The 24219-nt window shown below is 36.3% G+C and overlaps 2 protein-coding genes across 2 annotated transcripts; one reads left to right on the top strand and one right to left on the bottom strand.

The window, feature by feature from the left end:
- The first annotated feature begins 5983 nt into the window (after positions 1–5983).
- On the top strand, positions 5984–8046 carry LOC127081404 (uncharacterized). The gene is made up of 8 exons (XM_051021663.1): positions 5984–6181; positions 6650–6687; positions 6880–6957; positions 7069–7152; positions 7239–7273; positions 7386–7471; positions 7669–7734; positions 7820–8046. Exons 1-8 carry the CDS (start codon positions 6115–6117, stop codon positions 7852–7854), a joined length of 489 nt encoding a protein of 162 aa, XP_050877620.1. The 5' UTR covers positions 5984–6114; the 3' UTR covers positions 7855–8046.
- A 7647-nt stretch (positions 8047–15693) lies between these two features.
- Positions 15694–22572, bottom strand: LOC127115204 (uncharacterized; the record flags this gene model as incomplete). The annotated part of the gene is made up of 3 exons (XM_051046801.1): positions 22220–22572; positions 17057–17227; positions 15694–16990 (listed from the first exon to the last, which is right to left on the bottom strand). Coding segments are annotated over exons 1-3 (1821 nt in total), but the record flags the coding sequence as incomplete, so codon positions are not given.
- Positions 22573–24219: the final 1647 nt, after the last annotated feature.

Below are 24219 nucleotides of genomic sequence, written 5' to 3'. Positions count from 1 at the left end.
TAAATAAACCATATATTGAGAGCACTAAATTTTTGGCATGGATGGATGCTAACAAACAAATGTCGATGCACGGAATCTTACGTACCTTGAGTTCCCTACAAAGTTTTTATGGAAAGAAAGCATTAATGGGCTCCATATAAAAGGGTTTTTTCAATTGAAGACTACATTACGTGGCATCTGGGTCTGATCAAATGTTCTATTTGAGGACTTTGTTGAATTATGTGAAAGGTTATACATATTATGATGATATTAAAATAATTAATAATGTAAAATACAACACTTTTAAAGATACATGTTTTGCATTGGGCTTGCTAGACTATGACAAGGAGTTTGTTGATTCAATCATGAATGATGGACTACCGTCATTTGAAGCGACTGCAGACAAGGTTCAGAAAGCTGCACACAAGGATCAAAGATAGAAATATGGAAAAACTCTTTTCTTGATTCACTAGTGTGTGGATCCTAACGTATTCGAGAAGATTATTGAAGAAGAATCGTCCAAAAGAGTGTGGGACAAGTTGAAGAACTTGTACAACAAAGATGAAAAACTAAAAAGGGTGAAGTTGCAGATGGGGAGAAAATAGTTTGAGATAACACAAATGAAAGAAGATGAATCAGTTGCTGATTTCTTCTCAAAATTAGTGTTACTTACGAACTAGATGAAGGTATGCAGTGAATCAATCAATGATTTACAAAAGATAGAGAAAATATTGAGATCTCGGACTTCAAATTTTGTTTACATTGTCATGTCTATTGAAGAGTCCAAGAACCTAGCTGAGATGAAGTTAGAATAAATTCAAGCTTCATGAGGGCTCATGACATGAGACTAAAGCAAAGAACCACACAAAAGGAGAAGGTGGCTGAATAGGAATTGCAAGCAAGATTCATCAAGAAATTTGGAAAAGAGAAGGCGAAACAAGGAAATAATCTTGCTAATGAAGAGAAGTCAAGAAATAATTCAAAGAATCACTCTGATTCAATCAAGAAATGCATGTGCGACAAGTATTCTGGAAAGAAAGTTGACATGAAGGAGGTGTAATGTTACAACTATCAAGGACTTGGTCATTATGCTCGAGATTGTTGAAGGAAGAAGAAGCCAAGAGCAAAAGATAATGAAGAAGTGAAATATGCACATGCTGGAGGTAGTGACTCTGATGATGTGCTACTTGTAACACCCCAAACTGCTTTCAGGACTACCGACTAAACCCACAAACCAACACGGGTCTTTTCAGCATGTTTTATCCCCACTCACACGCTTTCCAGGAAACTTTCCAGGAGGTCACCCATCCAAATACTACTCCAAGTCAATCACATTTAACTATGGAGTTCTTATCTGTTAGGCTACCGAAAAGAAGATGCATCTTGTTTTTTGTAGCCTAACAGATAAGAACTCCATAGTTAAGCGTGCTTGACTTGGAGTAGTATTTGGATGGGTGACCTTCTGGGAAGTTTCCTGGAAAGCGTGTGAGTGAGGACAAAACATGCTGAAAAGACCCGTGTTGGTTTGTGGGGTCAGTCGATAATCCTGAAAGTAGTTTGGGGTGTTAAAATGCTATTAGAGACAAACCTCTCCCAGTACGATGTGGTTCGGGGACGAACCAAGCAGAAGCTGGTGGGCATGTAACACCCGAGGTCGGAGAGGACAGAGAGTGGTTACATGTTGCACCCGAGGGCGAAGGAGTGGTTGTTGGTGCACGAGGCATGACAATGAGACACTCCTAGCAACTTCTAGGGAAAAACCGAATTCACATCGGAATGAGAGGGATCCTGAGGTTATGCAGGTATGGAACTACATGGTTGAATGGAGGCTTATAAGAATTAATTGGTACTACCTATAACAACAAGATGCATCTTCTTTTTGATAGCCTAACAGATAAGAACTCCATAGTTAAGCGTGCTTGACTTGGAGTAGTATTTGGATGGGTGACCTTCTGGGAAGTTTCCCGAAAAGCGTGTGAGTGAGGACAAAACATGCTGAAAAGACCCGTGTTGGTTTGTGGGGTCAGTCGGTAATCCTGAAAGCAGTTTGGGGTGTTACACTACTCATGGCCAATACTCAGTCGAGCATTGAACGTGACAATATGTGATACATAGATTCAAGATGCAGTAGTCACATGACTGGTAAAAAAACTAGTTCACAAAGTTAAATGGATCACTTAAGAAAGTGATCAAGCTTGCAGATGGAAGGCACGTCACATAAGGTGGAAAATGAAACATATATATGATTAGAAAGGATGGCCGGAAAGATAAGCATATGTCAATTACTTGCAAAAGGGTACAATGTGAAACTAGAAAAGAATCATATGAAAGTGCATGATGATGATGAAAGATAGATTATGAAAGCACCATTGGCAGACAACAAGACCTTCAAAGTAGAGATCAACACGATTGATCACAAGTGTCTTGCTTCGACTACAGAAGAAGACAAGAATTGGATATGGCATCACAAGTATGAACATCTAAACTTCAGAAGTTTAAATATGATCAACCAGAAGAAGAGGATGTATGGTTTACCTCAGGTGAAGGAACCAAGTCAAGTGTGTGAGGAATGTTTTAAAGCAAAATAGGATAGGAAAGCATTCAAGCATGACTTTTCCATGAGGTCGAAGAGAAAACTAGAGCTAGTTCATTCTAATGTTTGTGGGCCTTTTGAAGTCCGGTCGAATAAAGGTAACTACTATTTACTAACTTTCATATATGAATTCACCATATATATGTGGATTTATCTAATTGAAAAGAAGAGTGAGGTATTCACACAATTCAAGAAGTTTAAATTGCATGTCAAAAAACAGAGTGAATACAAATTAAAGAAACTGAGAAATGATGGTGGAGGTGAATACACTTCTCGAGAATTTGCTAGATTTTGCAATAAGGAAGGTATAGAGCATGAAGTCATTGCACCCCATACACCTTAGCACAATGGAATAGCTAAACGAAAGAACAAAAGTATACTAAACATGGACATAGGTATGTTGAAAGCTAAAGAAATGCCAAAGAGATTTTAGGGAGAAGCGGTTTCGACAAGACTTTACTTACTTAATAGATTCCCAACCAAGAAGATGGCTGACAAGACACCTTATGGAGCTTGGACAGAATCAAAGCCGAATGTTATTCATCTTAGAATATTTAGATCAATGTGCTCCAGGAATGTACCTGAGCAATTGAGGAAGAAGCTAGGTGATCAAAGTCAGACCATGGTGCTCATAGGTTATCATTTGACTAGTGCATACAAGTTGTATTTTCCAAATGATGATAAACTAGTAATCAATAGAGATGTTCTTGTGGATGAAAGCAAATGGTGGAATTGGACTCAGGAGTTAGTTCAACATGAGCAAAGTTACAATCATAACTGTATTTGAAGAAGAAGATTAATAGAATGAAGCCACAACAACTCGAGAAGGAGAACTATTTGAGCAAAATGTTAGAAGATCTACAAGAAGGAGAAATGAGTCGACAAGGCTAGCTGGATATGAGAGAATTCCAAATCAAGCAATTGATGCATACATTGGTCTCATAGAAGAAGCGATGATGATGGCTGAAGCAGAACCAATTAATTTGGAACAAGCCATGAGTGATTCAAATTTGTTGGAAACCATAAAATAAGAACCTAGGGTAATAAAAAAGAACAAGGCCTGGGAACTTGTTGAAAGATATAATAAGAAGCCAATTGATGTGAAATGGGTTTAAAAGGTGAAATGAAGGCCAAAAGGTGAAGTTTACAAGCGTAAGGCAAGACTAGTGGCGACGAGTTTTATGCAAAAACCTGGTATTAATTTTGATGCAGTCTACGCACATGTTGCAAGGTTGAAGACAATTAGGATTGTTGTGTCGACTGCATCAAATGGAGGATGGAAGATACATCAATTAGATGTAAAATCAACATTTATGAATGGACCATTGAAAGAAGAGGTCCGTGTCACTTAACCACCAGGATTCAAAATCAAAGGGAATGAGCAAAAGGTGTACAGATTAAGGAAGGCTCTATATGGCTTGAAACAAGTCCCAAGGGCTTGGAATAAGAGAATAAATAGTTTCGTGATCTAAACAGGTTTCACAAAGTGTTTCTCAAAACATTGAGTATATGTAGATGACGGTGATAGGGTCCGTCAAATCATTTTATGCATGTACGTAGATGATTTGTTGATCACATGTCTAGATGAAATAGAGATGAGACGAGTCAAGTCAAAGCTGATGCCGGAGTTTGAAATGTCCGACCAAAGTAATTTGTCATATTTCTCAGGGATGGAATACAAATATACAAGTGAATGAGTGTTCTTGCACCAAAAGAAATATGCTTAAGACATCTTGAAGAGGTTCAAGACGAGTAACTGTAATGCAACTGCAACACCATTAGAAACAGGAGCAAAGTTGAAGAAAGATACAAACAATAAGTTTGTAAGTGCGACACTATACAAAAAATCATTGGACCCTTGAGGTATCTTTGCAATACCAGTCCATCCATTTGTCACAGAGTCGGATTGTAGACCAGATTCATGGAGAAACCCCATGAGTGTCATCTCATTACAGTTAAGAGAGTGTTAAGATACATTAAAGGTATGATTGATCATGGTGTGTTGATGTCAGAGCAAAAGAATACCAGCATAGATGTAGAGATATATGGCTACACTAATTCAGATTTCAGTGGATATCAAGACGAGAAGAAGAGTATTACAGGCTATACATATTCATGATCGAAGGTGTTCTAGTCTCTTGGAGCTCAAGGAAGCAAAGTATTGTTACTTTGTCATCGTGTGAAGTTGAGTACGTGGTTGCATCATATGCAGCATATCATAGAGATGCTTATAGAAGAGCTCAAGATCATGAAACCTAAGAGAATGAAGGTGTTTGTAGATAACAAGTCAGCTAGCGACCTAAGCAATCATCCAATGTGTCATGGTTGAATTAAACACATAAAGAGGAGGTATCATTTTATTAGGGATCAAGTAAATAAAAGTAAACTTGAACTTGAGCATTCCAAGTCAGAACTGCAACTAGCTGATATACTCATAAAGCTCCTGAAGAAAGCCATGTTCGATGAGTTGAAGAGAAGCGTCAAGTTGAGAAGTCTTGAAAACATGAATTGGGGGTGGGGGGTGTTAGAAGGTGTAATTCATGGTTTCAGTAAATAGTAAGTGTTCGACTTGGTTGTGTGACCTAGTCGAATTAGCTGAAGAGTGAGTTGTACTCGACAGAGTAGAATACAACATATAATTGGTGTCTATGTGTAAGTTTGTATTCGACATAATTGAATATAAAATATTGTAACTTGTATGATTTTGTTTTTTGTATCGGTTGCCTATATAAAGACATTGTATAATGTAAATAAACATCAACTTCACTCGATAAAAATTCTTCTTTTTTACAATTCAGGCTCTCATCCTCCTCCTTGAAAATCCTAATTATTCCAACAATTGATAATTACAAAAATTGAAAGATATGTGCTTGAAGAAAAAATTATATCTAGTAGCAATATCGGTGAGAAAGTTTTTATTCCAAGTTTATCATTAACTCCTTCAGATAAAAGACTTCCTTTCAAATTTCAGCGTCATATATTTTTATTGATTGTTTCATTCGCTATGACTATCAACAAAAGTTAAGGTCAGTCACTCAAACATGTTGAAGTGTATCTTCCTCCATATTTTTTTCTCATGGACAACTATATGTTGCACTATTAAAGATTATTTCAAAAAAAGAGTTAAAAATATTAATTTCTGACGATGAAGGTGAAAATTTAAATGTAATTGAAAATATAATTTATAGTAAAACTATATAATTTTTTTGATAAGTTATATTATTGTACTAATATAAATGTTATATTAAAATTTTTAAAAGACCCGTGCGATAGTCTCAATTAATAATTGCAAAAAAATATGATAAGTGAGGATAACAAATTTTCGAATTTGGAATGTAGAATAAAGAGAATCCATTGTGGCAAGAGTGACAAAATATAGAAACATAATAAAGTTTAAAAGCTATTATATACTTGCATGGTTACTACGCTATTACAAACAATAAAACGCAAACTTGAACAGAAACAAGCAAAATTTGATTCCAAGATCCTTCATTTCATAGGTAGCGTTGTTTGTGGAATCGAATTTGAATTGTGAATTGAGAATGGGAAGAGGAAAATTCAAGAGCAAACCCACCGGTCGCCGCCAGTTCTCCACCCAGGAAGACCTCCGTAAGCCTCTCCTTTTCTCATTATCCTCCATTTTTTGCTTTCTTTCATCACCTTTATGCTAAATCCATTCACTTTTTCGTTGAAAATTTGTTTTATGAGCTATAAGTTGTTTCTTTTAATGCTTTGTTGTAGCAGTAGTATTATAGAGTAGTGTGGCTGCTGTGGTACAGTTTTTGATGCCATGATTAAGCTCTATTTAGATAAACAACTTAGTTTGAGTATAATATAAGCTATTTCTATATCAAAAGATGAATTAAATTTAAATTGTTTTCTTATAAACTATAAGTTGTTTTTATTAAATTATGAATATGTCATAAGTTATAAAAACAACTTATAAGTTATAATTTCTTACTAAGACATACCAGAACCCTTTTGGCTCCCTTCTCTTAAGAAAACAAATGGAAAAATGACATTTCTTAATCATAGAAAGAATCTCTGAAAACTTAATGTTGTTTTTGATTGTTGTAGTTGCTGGAACCACTACCCGTCCTCGAAGTTTTAGACAGGTTTCCTTCAGCCTCCTTTTGCTCCTCTCTCATGAAGCATGCATGTGATCACTCACATATAGATGTTTTTGTTCATATAATCTATAATGACAATTAACTTTTATATGGACACGACACATTTTAAATTGCTTTACATTTTGTTTACATTTGTTACTTTATTTTACATGGTCATTCTCTTCACAACTTTATTAGAAAGAAGCTGAGAATGAAGAGGAACCTGAACAAGTATCTGGGGATGATGCTGGAGAACAATCTGATGAAGAAACTAGAGTTAGTATCTCATAATCTTTGCACTTTTTTGGAAAAAAATTACATACTAACTTTATCTGTTTCTAATTCTATGATCAATTGTCTGAATTTGCTGCTACTTAATGTATACAGAAGAAAAAAGGAACTCAAGGGATTATTGAGATTGAAAATCCTAACTTGGTAAAGCCAAAGAACTTGAGAGCTAGAGATGTTGATGTGAGTTCAACTTTTCATTTTTGGCCATTTCATAGACATTATCATAGGATTTTGGAAGAATAATGTTAGTTTTCGTGCGCTTGCAGGTTGACAAGACAACCGAACTTTCAAGGCGTGAAAGGTTTTTACTTTTAATTTGTTTCTGTAAAAGGGGTTATACAAATACAATCATTCTCTTAAAGAGGGTATTGCTTCTGATCTGAATATATCCAAATTTTGCCTCCTGTTTGTAGAGAGGAGATAGAGAAACAGAAAGCTCATGAACGCTATATGAGGCTGCAAGAGCAAGGAAAAACAGACCAATCAAAGAAAGATTTAGGTACTAGTAATAAGTTTTGCTTTTTCAACATCGATTATTTATTTTCTCCGGTATGTTTGATATTACTACATATTATAAACTATTGATTGAATAGAAAAAAGCATAAGCTGCATGAGTTAAACCAAAATCAACACGCTTTGCTGAAAAGTTTTCCTTCAATGATTAATGTTTAATTTCTTTGTTGACATGTTATGCAGAACGATTAGCTCTTATACGTCAACAAAGAGCAGAAGCTGCTAAAAAGAGAGATGAAGAGAAAGCTGGTAAGCTCTAAGATACTGTTTGTTCTGCTTGTTCTATTCAAACATCTAAAAGCATGAAACTGATTATTAAGTAAATCTGTTTCAGCTAAAGAACTGAAGAAGGCCGAAGTACGCAAGTGAATGTCGTGCGGCCTAACCTTATTCCAATTAATAGGATGAATGTATACTCTCACTACTCATAAATATTGTATCCATTGATCTTTATAATGGATCTTACAGTGATCCCATTCTGTGTTGGTAATTTGTAATGCAATTATTCCAGCATCATGTGACTTGAAATCTTAATTAAATAAACAGTTTTCTTTACATTAAGTCTGGGAACAGTTAAGTGTTGTTTATCCCTTGAAATATTTACTAGTTTCTTCACTACGACTGGTTACTGGTTTTTTCTCTAGTGTAACCAGTGATGAACATGCAATACTATTCTGGTTTTATCTCCTCGCGGCTATAACAAAAATACTGGGAGCTTGTTGTGATATGCAATCATAGTCTCATTAATTGTATGATTGCACATGAAACTCTCAGCTTACTCTCAAGTAGATTTGGGCCTGGTACGAAGGTCGACCGATTATTGCCAAAAACCAATGTATTTCAAACAGGTTTATAGTGAACAACCAAATCCTCCATACTCCTTTAGTTGAATAGGTTTCGCTATGTTCGAGCTTTTACGACTACCTATCCAAAACATTATCATGGAAAACAACGTGATTCAGCAAAAACATCAATCTGTCAATATTTCCTCCTTCCAATAGAAGAAATGATGATGCCTCCATACCCAACCTTTTATCACATTCTAAACAAATGCTATTCCAATGAACTCAATGACCTCTCGTGATCCCTTGCTCTCACTAAAAAGAAAATATTTAAAAAGAGATCTGAACTGGGATAGTTTTATTAAGCTCTGAGAAGAAATAATATGTGAGAAAATTTTCAAAATAATAATTAATTGTATGATTATATTATTTGAATTAATAATATAAATATAAATATTATATTCAAAGTTTTTCTATTTCAATTGCATGGTCTATAGTAATTATTACTGGTCTAAAGTGCCATTTAGTTGGTTTCCTTTCTTGTAGGAGTAGTTGCAATGTATAAACAAATATTTGCTATTCTTATGCGAAACGTTGTTACTAAATTGCAATTGGAATAGTGTCATGCCTTTTTTAAGAGTTGCTACTGTTTTCATAACAGGCGTTATTTTCAATATAAATTACAGGGTATGATCACGGTGGAAAAAAAAAACCAATCTCAATTAATTTCTCATTCTAAATCATCTTTCTCTTCTCTAATACATGAGAGCAATTGAAAGAAACATTCTTTTGTAAAATATTATCAACAGATATGTTTAGAGAGATTGTGCAATTCTCTTTAAGGATTCCAAAGTATCCTGCAGGAAATTCGCTGGTAACTCCTTTTGCATCCAACATAGAAAGATTGGTGGGGTGAATTGTTCCTTAAGCTTAGTGTAAAACTACACGCTTTGGAAGTTTATCGTGCAAATTAATTTCTCTGTTTCAACTCCATTTGTTCTTAGTTTTGCAGCAACACCAAAAATTCAAAGGCGGTAACAATTTTGAATTTTTCAATGGTACCATCAACTTTCATTTTCCTTTTAAAGATCCATTTACAACCTATGGGTTTTGACCCTGGTGGGAGATCTACTAATTTCCAGGTTTTATTACCCATAATCGAGTCCATTTTCTCTTGGATGGCTTCTTTCCAAAAGGCTGAATCTTGAGATTTTATTGCCTCTTCAAATGTTTCTGGATCATTCTCTAGGTTATAGCAAATTGGTCCATAACGATTTATAGAATCATTATTTCCTTCTACAAGGAACATGAAGAGGTCTGATCCATAATTTTTTACTTTTCAGATTCTTTTACTTTTTCTAGGTTCTGAACATCCCAACATATCATTATTTGATACATTATTTTCTAGACTTTGAACATCATAATGAACATTGTCTTTGCAATTTTGAATTGAGGTAAATCTACTTTCTTGAAAAATTGCATCTCATGACTCAATCACGGTATTAATAGGATATGAGTCATTGGATTCAATAACCATGAATCTATATGCTTTGCTGTTTTCAGCATAGCCCAGAAATACACATGCAATTCCTCTTTCTCCCAATTTCTTTCTTTTTAGTTCAGGCACCTTAACAATTGCTCTACAACCCCAAACTTTTAAATATTTAAGATTTGGTTTTCTTTTCTTCCAGAGTTCATATGGGGATATCTTGTTCCTTTTATTAGGAACTCTATAAAGTATATAACATGCAGTTAGCATGGCTTCACCCCAATATCCTTTGGATAAACCAGAATATGATAACATAGCATTCACCATTTCTTCCAACACCCTATTTTTCCTTTCTGCCATCCCATTTTGTTGTGGGGAATAAGGTGCAGTTATTTGATGTATAATACCAGTGGACTCAAAATAATTAGGATGATAGAATTCTCCCCCTCTATCACTCCTAAAACATTTAATAAAAGTTTCATGTTGGAGTTCTACTTGAGCTTTAAAATTTTTGAATTTTTCTAAAACTTCATCTTTAGAGTGCATTAAATAAACACAACAAAATCTAGTGCAATCATCAATGAAAGTGACAAAATATTTTTTACCACCAATAGTAGGCCAACCATGTAAATCACATACATCAGAATGAATTAAATCTAATACTTTAGAATTTCTTTCAACTCTCTTAAAAGGTTGTCTTGTAATTTTAGTTAACATGCATGTGGTACAAGAATTTAAGTTTATATCAAAATTAGAAATTAAACTTGATTTCTGTACCTTTACTTAATAAGTATGGTTTCAAATCTGTATTTGAGGGAGATAAATTTATTCTCTCCAAAGGGGGAATGTTTGTGGGGAAATATACTGTTGAGTCTTGTGATTTATGGCATATGCGACTAGGACATGTTAATTTTAGTAAATTAAAATTGTTACCGCCTTTGAATTTTGGTGTTGCTGCAAAACTAAGAACAAATGGAGTTGAAACAGAGAAATTAGTTTGCACGATAAACTTCCAAAGCGTGTAGTTTTACACTAAGCTTAAGGAACAATTCACCCCCACCAATCTTTCTATGTTGGATGCAAAAGGAGTTACCGGCGAGTTTCCTGCAGGATACTTTGGAATCCTTAAAGAGAATTGCACAATTTCTCTAAGCGTATCTGTTGATAATATTTTACAGAAGAATGTTTCTTTCCATTGCTCTCATGCATTAGAGAAGAGAAAGATGATTTAGAATGAGAAATTAATTGAGATTGGTTTTTTTTTGTGTTTTTCCCACCATGACCATAACCTGTAATTTATATTGAAAATCACGTCTGTTATGAAACAGTAGCAACTCTTAGAAAAGACATGGCACTATTCCAATTGCAACTTAGTAACAACGTTTCGCATAAGAATAGCAAATATTTGTTTATACGTTGCAACTACTCCTAAAAGAAAGGAAACCAATTAAATGACACTTTAGACCAGTAATAATTACTATAGACCATGTGTAACACCCTTCTAAAATACCCCAAATATTTAATAACAACAACAGGTATATATCAGAGTAATTACACAAAACAAGGGCGTCACATCTTCGAAAATAACATCTGTCATGCTCTTTTATTATATCAACCATAAAACATTTCAAAAATACGCAGCGGATAGAAATTATGTCAACCAATTAAAACGTATAACATATTACATGAAAAATAGTTCAACAACCGACACTAAACAATTAAAACGTCCCGTCCCGATGTTACATCTATCAGAGCATGACCCATAACGGAGACTACACTAGACTCCAAGCACTAGCTTCTACTCAACTCATTGTTCGTTACCTGAAAAATAATTGTAAGGGTGAGTCTCTCAATCAATATAATAAGCATTATAATTCATCACGTAATGCTAAGTAATTTAACACGTTTCATCACCCAAATCAGATTACACATACAGCAACGGCAGTTATCAACTCAATATCATACTCAAGAACAACATAAAATGCAACTCAAATGAGACTCGACTCGTCATGCATGTGGTACCATTCGGAGTAAAACTCCCAACTTAAATCATTGCCATTCTAGTGGGCATCAAGGCATAAGCCTTCAACTTTCAACTTAAAATTTGCCAATCCAGGCCAACGTGGTGTGAGCAAAGCTCCGACTTAATGCATATGAATGTACATGGCATACACGACTCTAAACTGTCGACAACATAATAATAATATCAACACAACAACGTTTCCAACCAAAAATCAACTTAAAAATCAACTTTGGCTCACCAAGCCTACAACTCAGTATTTCAACAACTTCAACACAACTTATCAACATATTTGTATCAACACTCCATAACATAATCCAACCAAATTACTCATCAGAATTAACGGTAATAGGCCAATCGCCAATTATATTCACAACTTTAAAATATCAATTTTTCTAATTTCCAACAGTGTTAACCGGTTAACGCCCTGGGTTAACCGGTTAACGCAGGACAAAATACATTTTCTGGCAAAACGCAACAGTGTTAACCGGTTAACGCCCTGGGTTAACCGGTTAACGCAGGCAAAACAGCACATTTTCACCAAATATAACAGTGTTAACCGGTTAACGCCCTGGGTTAACCGGTTAACGCAGACCAAACAGCAGTTCCTGCGCTAACACAAGGCAGAATGCAGAGTTTCCGCATTTTCCGCCGTTGGAGGACTTCCGGACCTCCGATTCAACTTCCGTAAAAAGCTACACTATCGGGAAATCACGACACATACAATTATCGATTCAATTTCAGTTTTCATACAACTTATTCATCACAATTTCCCCGCATTCTAAATCCCAATTAGGGTCAATTCAACGGTTTATCACTACCCATGACATGTTAATCTATAATACCCATTAAACGACGATAAACCCCCCCTTACCTGAGATAATCCGGCAGTCTCTAAGCTTCAAGCTTTTCCGTTCTTCAACCTTTGCTCTTTCTCCACTTTTCACCTTTCAGCCGCTTTCTCTGTTTCACGTGAAAACTCTTTACCAACAATGAACCCTTTTTTCCATATTCCAACTTATATATTTTCCACTAATTATTATTCCAAATAATAATAAAATAATAATAATCCAATAATTCAATTTATTTTAATTAAATTAATAAATATATTATTAACTTAATTTAAATAATTCTCTTATTTAATTCGGGGTGTTACAACTCTCCCCTACTAAAAGAGTTTTCGTCCTCAAAAACATACCTCAAACAAATAACTCTGGATAAGACTCCTTCATCCGACTCTCAAGTTCCCATGTCATGCTTTCGCCCGCAGCTCCCAACCAAACGACTTTAACCAACACAATCTCTTTTCCTCGAAGAGTCTTTGTTTCACGATCTTCAACTCGTACAGGCTTTGTCTCTACTGTTAAATTATCTCGCACTTGCACATCATCCATACTAACCACATGAGACGGATCTGAGATATACTTCCGAAGCTGCGACACATGGAATACATCATGCAAATTCGAAAGATTAGGTGGTAATGCCATCCGATAAGCAACTCTTCCAACCCGTTCTAAGATTTGATACGGACCAATGAAGCGAGGAGTGAGCTTTTTAGACTTCAAAGCCCTCCCAATTCCGGTCACAGGCGTGACTCTCAAAAACACATGGTCACCAGCTTGAAATTCTAAATCCTTCTTCCGCTTGTCATGGTAACTCTTCTGCCTACTCTGAGAAGCTTTCATCTTCTCCCGGATAAACTTCACTTTCTCGGTAGTTTCTCGAACTAACTCTGGTCCAAGTACTACACCCTCACCAGATTCGTGCCAACACAACGGAGTTCTACACCTACGACCATATAATGCTTCGAAAGGCGCCATTCCGATACTAGAATGGTAACTATTATTGTATGTGAACTCGATCAATGGAAGATAAGTGTCCCACGAACCTCCTTGTTCAAGAACACAAGCCCTCAGTAAATCTTCCAATGACTGAATAGTTCTCTCAGTTTGGCCATCAGTTTGAGGATGATATGCCGAACTCAACCTCAACTTAGATCCCAACGAATCTTGCAAACTTTTCCAAAATCCCGATGTAAACCTCGGATCTCTGTCCGACACAATACACAGAGGAACACCATGCAACTTTACAACTACTCGGATGTAAATCTCTGCCAACTTCTCAATTGGGTAAGTGATGTTAATAGGTATGAAGTGAGCCGACTTCGTGAGCCTATCAACGATCACCCAAATCGAATCATACCCTCGTAAGGTAGCAGGCAACCCCGTTACAAAGTCCATAGAAATGCTATCCCATTTCCATTCTGGAACGTCTAACGGTTGCATCAGCCCAGCAGGCTTCTGATGCTCAATCTTCGACTTCTGACAAGTTAAGCACGCATACACAAAGCGAGCAACATCTTCTTTCATTCCGGGCCACCAAAATAATTTCTTTAAATCCTGATACATTTTAGTAGCTCCTGGATGAATACTCAAGCTGCTTCTATGACCCTCCTCTAGAATACTTCTCTTCAAAATTGCGTCGTCAGGAATACAAATTCTTTCCCCTAATTTCAACACACCTCTCGCATCAACCGTAAAGTCACTTTTCTCTGATTGACCACAACGATTAAGGATATCTACTAATTTCACATCCAATTTCTGTGCCTCTCGGATACTATCCATAAAATCATTATTAATCTTTAGCATTCCTAGCATCACACTCTGCGGTGTTACTTCGCAAACCAAACTCATATCCCGAAATTGCTCAATTAATTCCAACTCCTTAATCATCATTGCAGACACATGCAAGGTCTTTCTACTTAAAGCATCGACCACAACATTTGCTTTTCCTGGATGATAATTCAAACCGAAATCATAATCCTTAAGCAATTCGAACCACCTACGTTGTCTCATGTTCAGCTCTTTCTGATCAAATAGATACTTTAAACTTTTATGATCGCTGAAAACTTCGAATCTGGAACCATAAAGGTAATGCCTCCAAAGTTTTAGCGCAAACACTACAGCAGCAAGTTCAAGATCATGCGTAGGATAGTTCTTTTCATGAATTCTCAACTGTCGCGACGCATAAGCAATTACTTTATTATTTTGCATGAGCACACCTCCCAAACCCATCAACGAAGCATCACAGTAAATTATAAACGGTTCCCCCGGATTTGGCAAAGTCAAAACCGACGCCGACGTCAATCTCCTCTTTAATTCATTAAAACTCTCTTCGCACTGAACATCCCACACGAAAGCTTTACCTTTGCAAGTTAATTTAGTTAACGGAAGTGCTAACTTAGAAAATCCTTCAATAAATCTTCTATAATATCCAGCTAATCCCAAAAAGCTTCTAATCTCGGTAACCGACTTAGGAGTTTCCCATTGCAATACAGCTTCTACCTTGGAAGGATCTACAGCAATACCTTTTCCTGAAATTACATGGCCGAGAAAACTGACTTCTCTTAACCAAAACTCACACTTGGACAACTTCGCATACAATTTCTTATCTTTCAAAACCTCCAATACTAATCTCAAATGTTCCTGGTGCTCTCCTTCGGACTTAGAGTAAATCAAAATATCATCAATAAATACTACCACAAAATGATCCAGATAAGTATGGAAAATACGATTCATGTACTCCATAAATACTCCCGGCGCGTTAGTCACACCGAAAGGCATCACAGAATACTCATAATGCCCATACCGAGTTCTGAACGCTGTCTTCTGGATGTCTTCATCTTTCACTCTGATCTGATGATAGCCCGATCTCAAATCAATTTTACTGAACACACAAGCACCCACTAATTGGTCCATCAAATCATCTATCCTCGGTAGTGGATACTTATTCTTGATCGTTACTTTATTCAATTGTCTATAATCAATACAAAGCCTCATACTACCCTCTTTCTTCTTTACTAGCAACACTGGAGCTCCCCACGGCGACACACTTGGTCTTATAAACTTCTTCTCAAGTAAGTCTTCCAATTGCTTCTTCAATTCATACAATTCAGATGCCGACATTCTATACGGTGCCATCGAAACAGGCCTCGTACCAGGTACCAGATCAATAGTAAATTCAACTTCCCTCTCTGGCGGCACACTAGGAATTTCATCAGGAAAAACTTCAGGGAATTCTTTCACCACTAACAGTTCCTCTATCTTAGCTTTACTTTCAACCGACAACGTCGCCATCAAAGAAAACATCTGAGCTCCCTCTTTCATCAATTTTCGCAATTCTCTGAAAGGTAATAAGTCAACTCCTTCCTCTTCAGGAGTGGAAAACCTCACCGACTTATGATGACAATTTATATGAACATAATTATACTCTAACCAGTTCATACCAAGAATTATATCCATCCCATCCAACTGCAAACATACTAAATCAACACAGAAATCTTTATCGAAGATCGACAAAGGACATTTTAAACATACCAAAGAAGTAGTTATTGATCCTTTAGCTGGGGTCTCAACAATCAATTCACCGTCCAAAGCGGACAATTTTAAACCCAGTCTTCGAGCACAGTTAGCAGAAATAAAACAGTGGGTAGCACCGGTATCAATAATAGTAATTAAAGGAGTACTATTTATGAAACATGTACCTCGGATAAGTCTGTCCTCACAGGAGGTTTGAGTTCCGGTCAGTGCGAACACCTTCCCAGTCTGAGATTTCTTTGGCTTCTGACACTGACTTCCAATATGCCCTTCTTCGCCACAATTAAAACAAATCATTTCCTTGTGCTTGCAATCAGCCATTGCATGACCAGTCTTACCACAGCGAAAACACCTCTTTACTTCAGCAGTGCATACATTACTCTTATGACCAGCCTGACCACATTTGAAGCAAACTATACCAGCAGGAGCACCTCCCCTACTAGTCCTCTGAGCCGGAGCAGCTCCTTGTTTCCCTTTTCCCACTGGAGCATCATACGGCTTGCCACGGTTTTGATGCTGCTTTCCCTTGCGGTCACTGACAATCTTGTAATGAGCATTATTGTCCTCTTCAAATATCCTGCAGCTATCAACCAGTTCAGTAAAAATGCGTATCTTCTGATACCCAACAGCCTTCTTAATTTCAGAGCGCAATCCGTTCTCGAACTTGATGCACTTTGAAAATTCAGCACCAGCACCAGTGTAATGAGGATAAAATTTGGACAGCTCCACAAATTTCGCAGCATAATCAGTGACAGACATGTTTCCTTGCTTCAGCTCAAGGAACTCGATTTCCTTCTTACCACGGACATCTTCCGGATAATACTTTCTCAGGAATTCCCTACGGAATACATCCCAAGTAATGTCTTCACCTGCCACGGTCAACTTCTCGTGAGTCTCTAGCCACCAGTCATCAGCTTCGACTGCTAGCATGTGAGTACCATACCGAACCTTCTGAGCTGGAGTGCAATCCATAACACGGAAGATTCTCTCAATTTCTTTCAACCATCCCAAGGCTGCATCTGGATCATGCTTCCCTTTAAACACCGGCGGATTCTCTCTTTGAAACGTCGCCAAACTACGTGATCCAGCATCTCCACCAGCATTTGGCAAGTTCTGCACAGCTTGTGCCATTGCTTGCATTGCGGCAGCCATTGCAGCGTCATTCCTTCCAGCCATTTCAACTTATCAATACAACACAACTTAAAGTTAGATTAGTAACAATACACAATTGTTAGACAGTAACGACACGACAACTGGCCGGACAGACCGACCTGCTCTGATACCACTAATGTAACACCCTTCTAAAATACCCCAAATATTTAATAACAACAACAGGTATATATCAGAGTAATTACACAAAACAAGGGCGTCACATCTTCGAAAATAACATCTGTCATGCTCTTTTATTATATCAACCATAAAACATTTCAAAAATACGCAGCGGATAGAAATTATGTCAACCAATTAAAACGTATAACATATTACATGAAAAATAGTTCAACAACCGACACTAAACAATTAAAACGTCCCGTCCCGATGTTACATCTATCAGAGCATGACCCATAACGGAGACTACACTAGACTCCAAGCACTAGCTTCTACTCAACTCATTGTTCGTTACCTGAAAAATAATTGTAAGGGTGAGTCTCTCAATCAATATAATAAGCATTATAATTCATCACGTAATGCTAAGTAATTTAACACGTTTCATCACCCAAATCAGATTACACATACAGCAACGGCAGTTATCAACTCAATATCATACTCAAGAACAACATAAAATGCAACTCAAATGAGACTCGACTCGTCATGCATGTGGTACCATTCGGAGTAAAACTCCCAACTTAAATCATTGCCATTCTAGTGGGCATCAAGGCATAAGCCTTCAACTTTCAACTTAAAATTTGCCAATCCAGGCCAACGTGGTGTGAGCAAAGCTCCGACTTAATGCATATGAATGTACATGGCATACACGACTCTAAACTGTCGACAACATAATAATAATATCAACACAACAACGTTTCCAACCAAAAATCAACTTAAAAATCAACTTTGGCTCACCAAGCCTACAACTCAGTATTTCAACAACTTCAACACAACTTATCAACATATTTGTATCAACACTCCATAACATAATCCAACCAAATTACTCATCAGAATTAACGGTAATAGGCCAATCGCCAATTATATTCACAACTTTAAAATATCAATTTTTCTAATTTCCAACAGTGTTAACCGGTTAACGCCCTGGGTTAACCGGTTAACGCAGGACAAAATACATTTTCTGGCAAAACGCAACAGTGTTAACCGGTTAACGCCCTGGGTTAACCGGTTAACGCAGGCAAAACAGCACATTTTCACCAAATATAACAGTGTTAACCGGTTAACGCCCTGGGTTAACCGGTTAACGCAGACCAAACAGCAGTTCCTGCGCTAACACAAGGCAGAATGCAGAGTTTCCGCATTTTCCGCCGTTGGAGGACTTCCGGACCTCCGATTCAACTTCCGTAAAAAGCTACACTATCGGGAAATCACGACACATACAATTATCGATTCAATTTCAGTTTTCATACAACTTATTCATCACAATTTTCTCAGCATTCTAAATCCCAATTAGGGTCAATTCAACGGTTTATCACTACCCATGACATGTTAATCTATAATACCCATTAAACGACGATAAACCCCCCCTTACCTGAGATAATCCGGCAGTCTCTAAGCTTCAAGCTTTTCCGTTCTTCAACCTTTGCTCTTTCTCCACTTTTCACCTTTCAGCCGCTTTCTCTATTTCACGTGAAAACTCTTTACCAACAATGAACCCTTTTTTCCATATTCCAACTTATATATTTTCCACTAATTATTATTCCAAATAATAATAAAATAATAATAATCCAATAATTCAATTTATTTTAATTAAATTAATAAATATATTATTAACTTAATTTAAATAATTCTCTTATTTAATTCGGGGTGTTACACCATGCAATTGAAATATGAAAACTTTGAATATAATATTTATATTTATATTATTAATTCAAATGATATAATCATACAATTAATTATTATTTTGGAAATTTTCTCACAATCCCCCACCATTTTCAAAATAACTAAATCTCATAATTCTGGAAAAATCATGGTTTCAGATATTGGTATCTCACGATTTGAACCAATACTTAGTAAGATATGAGTTTCACTCATCCCGAATAGACATTGGTAGACAAGCTTTGAACCAACTACTCATTAGAACAAGTGTGCAAAACTTACACATGAAATCTCGATACTATCAAAAGAATTGTAAATATGACACATTTGATAAGGCCCTATGTCATGTATCCTTTTCATGAGAATTTAAGAGTCAAGCCCTTGAACTCTATGAAGCAGCCTACTTCATTCTCATATAGGATACATGACATAGGGTCTTATCAAATGTGTCATATTTACAATTCTTTTGATAGTATCGAGATTTCATGTGTAAGTTTTGCACACTTGTTCTAATGAGTAGTTGGTTCAAATCTTGTCTACCAATGTCTATTCGGGATGAGTGAAACCCATATCTTACTAAGTATTGGTTCAAATCGTGAGATATCTGAAACCATGATTTTTCCAGAATTGTGAGATTTAGTTATTTTGAAAATGGTGGGGGATTGTGAGAAAATTTCCAAAATAATAATTAATTGTATGATTATATTATTTGAATTAATAATATAAATATAAATATTATATTCAAAGTTTTCATATTTCAATTGCATGGTCTATAGTAATTATTACTGGTCTAAAGTGCCATTTAATTGGTTTCCTTTCTTTTAGGAGTAGTTGCAACGTATAAATAAATATTTGCTATTCTTATGCGAAACGTTGTTACTAAGTTGCAATTGGAATAATGCCATGCCTTTTCTAAGAGTTGTTACTGTTTCATAACAGACGTGATTTTTAATATAAATTACAGGTTATGGTCACGGTGGGAAAAACACACAAAAAGAAGGAATTGATTATTTTGATACTTATGCACCTGTTGCAAGAATTGCATCAATTAGAGTGCTTATGGCACTCGCTTTCATCTATAAATTTGTCATTCATCAAATGGATGTTAAAACTGCTTTCCTAAATGGAGAATTGGATGAAGAGGTGTATATGAAACAACCTGAAGGGTTTGTTATCAAAGGCCAAGAACATAAAGTGTGTAAATTAACTAAGTCTTTATATGGGTTAAAACAAGCGTCCAAACAATGGCATCAAAAATTTGACCAAGTTATGTTGGCCAATGGATACAAAATAAATGAATCTGACAAATGTATTTATAGTAAATTCAACAATGAAAAAGGAGTTATGATTTGTTTATATGTGGATGATATGTTTATATGTGGATGATAAAGTTTTCTTATCCAAAATTTTTGATATGAAAGACTTAGGTGAAGCAGATGTGATTTTAGGGATTAAAATCATAAGAGATGGTGAACATATTGGCTTATCCCAATCTCACTATATTGAAAAGGTGCTTAAGAAATTTGATCATTTGGATTGCAAATCCGTTTCTACCCCATTTGATCAAAATGTTAATTTGCAACCACATAAAGGGTGTCCAGTGGCACAACTTGAATATTCAAAGGTAATTGGATGCTTGATGTATGCTATGACATGTACTAGACCTGATATAGCATATGTTGTTGGTAGGTTAAGTCGGTATACAAGGGGTTATCCTTATTATGCTTTTTAGCAAGTACAATTGTCGTCCACCGTGGATCCATAGTAAAACGGACATGGGCCACTCTATTAATAAACGATCAATGCACTGCCCCCTCACTGATCCTCTTAAATATGGTGAACAGACAAGCAGCTACTTCGGTCGATAATAGCTTCAGCGACAACCATGAGACCGTAGCAGAGATATGCTGCTATGGAGGACTTATGTCATCACACCAGACTTTGGAGGACAACATCATTAACCTCCAGCAACGCTAAGAAAAGGAAGATCCCAATGAGGAGGCAAAACTTTTGAATCTCTAACCTCTCTCTAACGAGATTTATGGGGGGTGTACAAGAAAGTTTCAAGCAACCTTCACTTGCCGAGTTCAGTGGTATAAGCGATCCCCAAGAGCATGTCGCCTCCATTAAAACACATATGGTGATTATCGGAGCTTCAGACTCTTTAAAATGCAAGTTCCTATCCAGCATCTTCAGGGACACTGCACTGAGGTTTTTATATGAGTCTGCCACGATTGTAAGTCACCAACTATCAGGACATGGTAAAGAAGTTGATCCACAAATCCTTAGTGAACAGGCACAGGAAGATGTCAACCACCAGTCTGTTGATTATTCGTCAGGGTCATTTAGAATCCTTAAAAAAGTATCTCGCATGGTTCAATGAGGTAAATATCAAGGTCGTCCACCCGAATTAGGATATGTTTGTTGGAGCTTTCCAAAACAAACTAAGGATCATATATTTTTATGAATCCTTGGCCCAGAGGCATGCACCTTCCATGGTAAAGGTAGTATCATGCGCCGAATGTTACATAAAATGTGAGGAGAGCAACACAAAAAAAAAGCCTAGTTCCATATCCATTCTTATCTACTAGCCTCCGTTGCAAGATATTTATGCTCCATTACCTTCAATTCAACCTTGAAGGTTATGTTTTGAGCCATATGAGCCCGTAGGATCAAATTCTCATTTGCATCCATAACTTTCAGCGCTTTATTCTCCATGTGAATCTTGTAATTCCTTTCAAGCAATTGACCAATGTTTAAATGATTACAAATGATTCTCGAAATATACAACACATATTCAATCAAGAAATGCTCACCATTCATCCTCTTGATTGAGACATTACCAATCCCCTATGTTGCAAGTGTGATATTATTCGTAAATTTCACCTTGCTTTTCAACGCTTGATTGATTTTAACAAACCAATCCTTTTTTCCTATCATGTGCATTGAACACCTTGAGTCATGGTACTATTGATCGTTGTATTTTGCATCTTCTCGCATAGTCACTATCGCATTTTCAAGCGAGTGTACCCGAATTTAACTGCATTTTTCTGTGTTGTTTTTTGCTTCAACAATCATCATTAACATTGTACTTTCATCATCTTTCCGCCTTGCAAACTTTGCTTTAGCTTCTTGAGGATCATTCTTATTGGCATTACATTCGCGAGAAGAATGTCCAAGCTTTTGAATATTATAGCATTGGATGTTGCTCTTGTCATTTTTCCACCTTCCTCTTATTCCTCTATTGTTGCCACCTCTGTAATTGCTTGATCCACCATCTGAATTGTTGGAAATTTGGTAGCCATTTCCACCATTGTTGTGGTAGTTTCCTCCACATCTACTCATGGACCACTTTCCTTTCACCTTCTTGTCTTTTCCAATGAAACGGACTTGCAAAGCAATTTCAGCCTTTGCTTTGTCAATATTCCTCTCCTTCATTCTCTGTTCATGAGCTTCAAGAGAACTTTACAACTCTTTTTTTCTCATTGTTGAAAGATCCTTGGACTCTTCAATAGCAACCACTACATTATCTAATCTTGATGTCAACGATCTTAAAATTTTATCAACCACATATTGATCAGTGATTGTCTCTCCACAAGTTTTCACTTCATTCACCAATCTTGTGATTGTTGTATTAAATTCACTAATGGTTTCCTTATCCACCATTTGAATTAATCTCAGCTGCCTTTTGTGAGTTTGTAACCTCACCACCTTTGCCTTGTCAACTCATGTAACACTCTAAACCCCGAAACTTATATATTAAGCTTTACGCGACCATCTAAGGTTCCACCACCAACAAAACCTATAATAAATCAAACTTGTAACAACCATGTAGCAGAAAATATTAACGTCATACAACAGTTGTCATCGCGTGCTCACCTTTACTTAGGGTATCATTGCGACGATATTAATTTATTTCAAATAACAAAATATTGCAACTTAGACTTTTAGTCTCAATCTTCATATCATAATAAACTATTTTCATAGTAAAGAGTTATCATATTCAAATCTTGAATAACTCCAACATAAACTAAAAAAATAGTTAAACTCCAAAAAATATAATAAGCAAACAAACATTCTCAACCCCGATGTTACAGGATCAGAGCAAGACTTCTAAAACAACGATGAAACTAAATAAACCAACTCTAGAAGCTAGCTTTCACTTATAAAAGAAAACTCTACTCCTGAATATCTGCAAGATGTCCATGGTGGACAACATGAAAGAAAAGGGGGTGAGAAATAACAAACTAATATAAACAGTATAAAGAATGCTAAGGTAGAGAGTACACATTAAGCATACATTCATTACACAACCATCAACAACATATTCTCACACCCAATTCATGACAACAATTACATAATCACTCCCAATCATCAATATCATGAACAATCAACAACATATGCAATCATATATGTAAATGTACTCCACAACTGACTCATTATGCATGTGGTACCATTCATGAACACTCAGGTTCATCTCGCTCCTGATCCCCACCATAGGACCAAAGCGCACCAAATCTTTACTATCACCATAGGTAACACTTCACCAAGTCCCACCTGACACCGTCTACTCACTCTCAATCCCCACCATAAGATCATAGCACACCAAAACTGGACTGAAGCCCGTACACCATGATGCATGACTCTCAACAACATGCATTATCACAAAAAGGTTCACCAAAAGGATCCTCATACAAATCTCACAATTTATGCATCACATCATTCATTATACACAATAATCAATTTATGTTATAACATCAATAAACAATAACAAACAACAACAACTCATCAAACATGACTTCATAAGCATTCATGCATGTTACTTCACCAAGACAACAACACATCATTGTATAAACATAACGATTCGCTAATCAATCATACAAGTCATCATAAACATCCCTACAGTAGTTAATTGACTACATCTCAAACATTTTACCAAGTACTACCATGAGGTAGCTCAGTGTGTTAGCTTTCTGATGCTTCAAATGACGCGTCACTTGGACCTACGAATCAAACGATATGGCCAAACTCGTCGGACAATGCAATAAAAACAAAAGCATTTTTTTTCACTATTTGGCCTATGAC

Source organism: Lathyrus oleraceus, chromosome 1 (assembly GCF_024323335.1).
Source record: "Lathyrus oleraceus cultivar Zhongwan6 chromosome 1, CAAS_Psat_ZW6_1.0, whole genome shotgun sequence".
Taxonomy (NCBI): Eukaryota; Viridiplantae; Streptophyta; class Magnoliopsida; order Fabales; family Fabaceae; genus Lathyrus; species Lathyrus oleraceus.
This window is presented reverse-complemented; position numbering and strand designations above follow the sequence as displayed.

Coding starts and splice junctions, on each gene's coding strand:
- LOC127081404 (XM_051021663.1), top strand. CDS start 6,115: ATGGGAAGAGGAAAATTCAAGAGCAAACCCACCGGTCGCCGCCAGTTC. Junction 6,958..7,068: donor AATCTGATGAAGAAACTAGA/GTTAGTATCTCA, acceptor TAATGTATACAG/AAGAAAAAAGGAACTCAAGG. Junction 7,274..7,385: donor GAACTTTCAAGGCGTGAAAG/GTTTTTACTTTT, acceptor TCCTGTTTGTAG/AGAGGAGATAGAGAAACAGA.